Here is a 7,007-nt window from a genome sequence, read left to right on the forward strand (position 1 = left end):
GGGACAGAAAATTGTACAAACGCAATTATAATCTGTTTTATGACTTATGAGATATTTATTATTTAAATATTATTATCTAAATGTCGAATTCAATTCTTTTTATCAGTATTTTACAGTATAATAGATAAGAGTCCGTTTTTTTAACCTGTGTATACATAGGTACATACATATTATGTAGGACCATGTTTTTAGTCTTGATAGATAAAACATATAAAAAAAAAAAATAGTCGAACGCTGAAAAACTAGAAATACTGCAAGTTTGACGTCACGAAAAGTTGTACAATATGTTGTAATTCCAATGATTTTTTTTGTGACAAAAATGTATAAAATATTATGTAAAATAGGTATGTTTACCGAATGGTAACTATTTTACAGCGAATTATTAATAACAACCTATTCAGGATAATGACGCATTGTTCAATTACCGATTAGACACGTTTTAATAGGAAAAATTATGGTAATATTTTTTATACTCGGAAAGTCGTTGCTTGCGGTTTTAACGACCGTAACATAGTAGTTGTACAATAAAAGGTATTGGGTATTTAGTAGTATAATAATATTTACTATATTATTCTGTCATTTTATAGTGTTTTTAAATGTTTACCATTCACGGTTATCCTTATCATAAGTCATTTTATGTGATAAAAATTCATAACATTATCATTTATTATATTTCCGGCGCGCCGTGATAAAGTATATGTACTAGTTACTGGCAACTGCCAATAATTTGACTGAACGAGGAAATGTAAAAAAAAAAAATATATAATATATAGGATTTGGTAGTCTCTAGACTGCCAGTGTGTAATTTAAATGCCATTTGTCAAGTAATTACCGCTTTTATTGTTATGACTGAACAAAACTCTCACCGAATGTAGTATAATTTTGAAAATGCATTAATTTGTTCACACTACCATGTTGGAATCAGAAGCTGGTCGTTGGACGAGTTTGTTTCCAACAAAAAAATCATTGTTCATATTTGTTTTGTACATTGTTCTCTCGATCAATCACGGTAATGCTCTATACAATAATATTATGGTATATTATATTCTATTGTACTTGTTTTCAAATTAAACCAGTCGCATGCGCATAATTATTATAAAAATGAAAAGAAAAAAAATTCACCAACTGTTTTGTCTTGTTTATTTTATTTATTCAACGTCATAATAATAATATTCTGAATTAACAGGTTTGTTAGTAAAAATATCACAAGTCACCGAGACGGGGTTGTATGATTACAACGTTATTTCAGTTGTTCTTCTGACCGAACTATGTAAACTGCTGATATCACTTCTTCTATTTTGTAAAGAGTAAGTAAAAACATATATATATATATATATGTATACATATAGAGTATATAAACTTATTATTAGATAAAAAATAACAATAACAATTTACAACAAAAAACATATCAAGAAATATATTAATATTCAACACATATATTCTTATCAAATTTAATATTAAATTTTTTTATTGGTATTATTATTTATGAAATTTGAAGCACAAAATTACTATACTAGTAAAGTACACCAATCTTTAAATTTTTGTATAGATTTTAATAACGATTCGGAATACTACGACCAGCCGTTTTCACTGGCGATCTAATGCCAAGCAAATATTTTTCCTCAATAGTGCTCTATGATATAAATTAATTAATTTGTATAACATTCCGAATGTTTGTATGCCCAACACGCTAAAAAAGATTCCTAAAACTATTAAATTGAGGATTGTTTAAGTTACCTAATGATGTATAAGAAAATTGATTAGTGATGAAAATAATTGTTACGAATTAATATAAAAAAATCTATTTTTTTAGTAATCCAATAAGAAGCATTATTGATAAGACCAAGGAAAACTCTACACGTAAGTTAATAAGTTTTGTTATTGTATTACTCATATATTTTTAGATTCATATTTGTATTCATAATATAATTTGTTAATAAAAGAAAAATTATTTTATATTAAATATTGATTTTTAATAGGTTGTTTCTGTTGCAATTATTTAAGCAAACCTCTCTAGATTAATTTTTAAACATTACTATTTATTTTGCATTAGATTTATTGTATTTTTTAAATTTTTTGTTTCAGTTTTGTTCCTTTATATGATACCGGCATTTCTATATTGTTTTTACAATAACTTGGCGTTCATAAACCTATCAATATTTGACCCGACAACATATTTCATTCTACTTCAACTGCGTGTGCTATTAACTGGAATTGTTTACCAGTGTTTGTTTCAAAAAAAACTCAGCAATATTCAATGGCTATCGTTAGTTCTATTAACCATTGGATGCATATTAAAAGAACTGAAGGTGGACGATAATGTTAAAAAACATTCCTATGGACTTGTTACCGGGATGGTGTTGATGGCAACACAAATATTTTGTTCCTGCTTGGCGGGCGTGTATAATGAATACTTGCTCAAAAACGACCGCGGTTCAAAAGTCAATGTGTATGTCCAAAATATGTTCATGTATGCAGACTCGATAGTTTGTAATTTGATACTATGGCTGACAATGTCGCAGCACACGCAAACCGCCAAGTCGCTGGACAGCAGTTCGATCAATTTTTGGGTAATTGTTGAAAATTAAAATTCATTTTAATTGATGTGGGTAATAAAAATTCACGATTTTTTGTGTTTCATTTCAGGCGATTTTAATAGTTTTGAACAGTGCCGCGTACGGAATAGTGACTAGCTTACTTTTGCATAGTTTAAACTCGATAATGAAAGTATTCGCAACGGCAGTCGAGCTGGTACTCATTGCCTTGCTATCGTGGATAATTTTATCCTATCCAATTACGTGGCAGACTGCAGTTGGAGTGTGCATAGTTTCGTTTTCTGTCGTAATTTACGCTAAACATCCAATTACAAAAAATGGCCAAAAATCAAAACCTATTAATACAAACTCCAGTAGTGACACAGTAGTGTGATGTTCTTTTGACGAATACCACCGAATTTAATCTTCGTATTACTTGTTGCATAAATATAATTATGTATAAATGCATTACATATATATATTTACAAATATTAAATTTACAGCAAACTGCTCACAAGTTTTGTTACGTCTGCATAACACAATATAGCTAGTATACAACCAGTTCAAACAAGGTCCTGTGTATAGTATTACTTAAATAGGTACTTAATAGTATTAAAACCAAAGATTTGTATACCAATTGTATGTTATTTATTATGATTATTGTACGTTTATTTTGTTATAAGCAAATTACTATGTAAGTATTTTTAATTACCAAATACAAAAATTATTAATCAAAAGATGTATTCAATTTTTTATTAAATTATTATAACATATATTAATATATATTTTTTTTTTTATTGTCTAAAGGCTTCGCCTTGTCGCTTCAACCAATCTTCTCTGTTATCTGCCAGTATTTTCATGTCTTTATAACTTGCTAGAGATAGTAGCTTCTTCATATTCCCCAGATTTGTTTCTCTCGGCCGTCCTCTTCCTCTTTTCCCCAATATTAATATAGGTTAATAAATATTAAAGTCATTTGTAAACTGAGAGAAAAATCTATCGCTCATTGCATATATTTTTACTAGCTTTGTAGCTAAATATAACTGTTTATACTTAAGGTAGGTATAGGTTGTCGCAAATTTTTTTATAAGTTTATTTGTCCCATTTTGATAAATATTTGTGTGTATATTTTAATGTAATGAGTCCTATTTACTTATTATCTCAATATCTAAAAAAAAACCTTATATTATTTTTACAGTATATAATAAATTGATGCATGTTTGAAAATAGGGTCCGGTGAGTGGTGATATGAGAGAAGGGAAGGCTCATGTCTAGAGCTATGCCTTAAGAAGTTGGAAAGTACGTCAAAATCTTTCAGGAGGCATCTCTAATCATATCGTGGCGTTAATAAAACTATCCATTCCTCTAAACTATACTTCTTAAATTGCATTAATAAAAAAATGTAAAACCACATTCCTAAATCCTAATAATTATAGAAATAATATACATATGATTTAAGATTAAAAACATTCATTTTTGTTCACTAATTAAGGCGTTGCGTCGTCTGCACCAGTGTAATGTCAAAAAAAGTAACAATGACATATATTATTTTTAAATATTTCCAAACCATTATCATTAATATTTAATTAATTAAGTTTTACATCTTTCATGTGATCAAGTTTATTTTGTTCAAGATTGTTTTTATAATAAATAATTGTTTGAATAAAACGCATGTGTATACTGGACCAGCTACTATACACACCCTTCTATCAAAACCACAATTAATTCAATCTATGCTAAATTAATATTAATGATGTAGAGCAAATTTTATGTTCAAAAAAATCATATAGGATCTCCTTGAACACAAAATTTGCAAACCTTTGCTGACTCTATGTGAGTTTTTAACTGCTGAAAACAAATCGTTTCTATGTTAACTTCTGCTTGTTGTTTAAATAACAAGACGTAGCAATTGTATATTAAAAGTCAATACTTAGATTTTAATATTTTCAGCGAACAATATGCATTGTGTCGAAGCGTTCTGCAAATATATTTTACGTTAAAACAATTACTTTTTCGAACGACTTAAACATTACTGTCATGTTATAGCATAAGTTTGGACGTAACTTCAAGCTATTTCAAAAAAAAATCCGAAGGCGACCAAAAACTCAAAAGGGGTTTCGCCTGGAGACTTGATGGTAGGTATTTCAAACACATACAGTTATTATATTATGTAACATAATACAGCAATATGTTCTTCTCCCTCATTGTTATTTATAATAAATGTTTAAAAAAAAAAAAGAAAACTGTTATAAGAACACTTGGAGTTTTAAAAGTTGGTGAATTAATTTAAGCATTTGAGAGTCTATAACAGGGCGATTTCACATTTGGGCTTCAGAGTAGGTAATGCAAAAGCCCAGCATGCTGTGTAGAAATCTCTTAATATATAATAATTTAGATACCAAATCTAAAGTCCAAATCCAATTATTACACTAAATACTATTTACTAATATTATGTTAAATTTTTTTTTTTTTAGATTGAAGTGCAATTATTTACACGTGGCGGTCGATCATAAATTTCCTAATTAAGTATAAATAATACGAAGTAACCCGTAAGCAAAACATGTAGTCATTTATTTTAAATATTAATAATAATTTAATTGTTTACAGCTGTAAGGGTCCGGAATTAACTACAGACGAAATAATTGTACTTAAGTTTCTCTGCTCAGTAAAATTCTTACATATTAAATTCAAAATAAAATAATTGAAAAAACTTTTTTTCTATATGACTGGTTTGTTAATTCTCGACCCTTTTCTAGTGCTTGATTTAGTATAAGTAATGTATTCCTCAGACGAATTTATAAAAAGGGAGTGTAATTATTGGAAATATTTTTTTCAACTAAATCAATACATTTCTAAGTAATATATTCTGGTCTCACTTGGAAGTAAAATAAAGATACCTACGCTTAAATATCTAAACAATTGAGTTACCTCCCCTCCCCTCTACTAAGTCAAGTACTATGTGGATTAGGTCTATGTACGATGATGCCATTTTACTCTTAACTCTCCCTTTATAAATTATTTTGGACAACCGCACAATTATAATTTATTTGTTTAAGTAAATTTACACATTTTAGCACTATTGTAATTTCAGATAATTGAACTAAACTACTTTAACAATTTTTTCGTTTGTAACTTTTCACTTTCGCGTTGTGGTCGTTCTCGTTATAGTTCATAAACCTCTCACATTTTCTGCTCAGTAAAAATGAATTACTTACTTTAAAATTTGCGCCCAGTTAATCAAGTCACGACATTTTGTACACCAACAAGATTTTTTTGTAAATCAAATTACCAATATCTATCCCGTGATCCTCCTACTGGATAACCTCCTTCGTTCTCTCTTATACGCAAAGTCTGTCGATACCGGGATATTTTAGTTATTAAGTTAGTCATTAAGTTAGTCTTAAGTTAGTCATTAAGTTAGTCATTAGGTTAGTCTTAAGTTATGCCCGGATCGACTTCGATGCGTAAGTCCACCATTGTCTGTGTGTGGCCGCCCAGTCTGTCGATACCGGGATATTTTAGTCATTAAGTTAGTCTTAAGTTAGTCATTAAGTTAGTCTTAAGTTATGCCCGGATCGACTTCGATGCGTAAGTCCACCATTGTCTGTGTGTGGCCGCCCAGTCTGTCGATACCTGGATATTTTAGTCATTAAGTTAGTCTTAAGTTAGTCATTAAGTTAGTCTTAAGTTAGTCATTAAGTTAGTCTTAAGTTATGCCCGGATCGACTTCGATGCGTAAGTCCACCATTGTCTGTGTGTGGCCGCCCAGTCTGTCGATACCGGGATATTTTAGTCATTAAGCTTAGTCTTAAGTTATGCCCGGATCGACATCTATGCGTAAGTCCACAATTGCTTGAAACGCCCTTACCACACATTTCTGGTGGTTGTACAGTAAATACAATTCGAGCATCATCGTAGATGGAGATACCACATTAAAAAAAACGAGCCAAATACTCTACCTCATAGGTGGTTTGGAAACGAGTATACAATCCCTAATACGAAGTAACCGGTAAGCAAAACATGTAGTAATTTATTTTAAATATTAATAATAATTTAATTTATATATAGCTCTAAGCCAAATACCTATTAACCATAACCGATTAAAACAATAATTGAAATACTAGGTATTGTAATCGATATTGGTGATAATTAATAAATGCTTATAAGTAACAATAATATGATATTACCTACAGGTAAGTACCTATAAAAAAACACTTAACGACTACTACTCGGTAATTAAAATTTCAGTTTAATAAAGTTATTGTAAATTAGTGTTGCACATTTGTAAGGTAAAACAGATTTTTTTACTAATTGCACTACTTGCGGTATTATCTTTAGTTAAAAAATATGACAGCATTGATTCTATAAAATAATTTCTTCACCATTACAATTAAAAAAAAAATCAATATCATTTTTTTTTTTTTGTTTAAATGTCAGTGATTCGTGTCAACCAGTAGAATTTATGTATATTCA

General features: G+C 29.2%; 1 protein-coding gene across 2 annotated transcripts; it reads left to right on the forward strand.

Moving 5' to 3' along the window:
• Positions 1–248: 248 nt before the first annotated feature.
• Positions 249–3,271, forward strand: LOC126838426 (UDP-galactose transporter senju). 2 transcript variants are annotated; one of them, XM_050572831.1, is made up of 5 exons: positions 249–344; positions 1,187–1,307; positions 1,814–1,860; positions 2,086–2,570; positions 2,647–3,271. In XM_050572831.1, the coding sequence occupies exons 1-5, from the start codon at positions 299–301 to the stop codon at positions 2,926–2,928; spliced, it is 981 nt and encodes a 326-aa protein (XP_050428788.1). In that variant the 5' UTR covers positions 249–298; the 3' UTR covers positions 2,929–3,271. The 2 variants fall into 2 exon arrangements, with proteins under 2 accessions (XP_050428788.1, XP_050428787.1); XM_050572830.1 differs by lacking the exon at positions 249–344 and adding an exon at positions 672–1,009 and having other exon boundaries at positions 2,647–3,269.
• The last annotated feature ends 3,736 nt before the right edge of the window (positions 3,272–7,007 follow it).

This window comes from Adelges cooleyi, unplaced genomic scaffold (genome assembly GCF_023614345.1).
Source record: "Adelges cooleyi isolate 19-005CV unplaced genomic scaffold, UGA_ACOO_1.1 ACOO_flye_CR_arks_rails_tigmint_CR_PRNA_30, whole genome shotgun sequence".
NCBI lineage: Eukaryota > Metazoa > Arthropoda > Insecta > Hemiptera > Adelgidae > Adelges > Adelges cooleyi.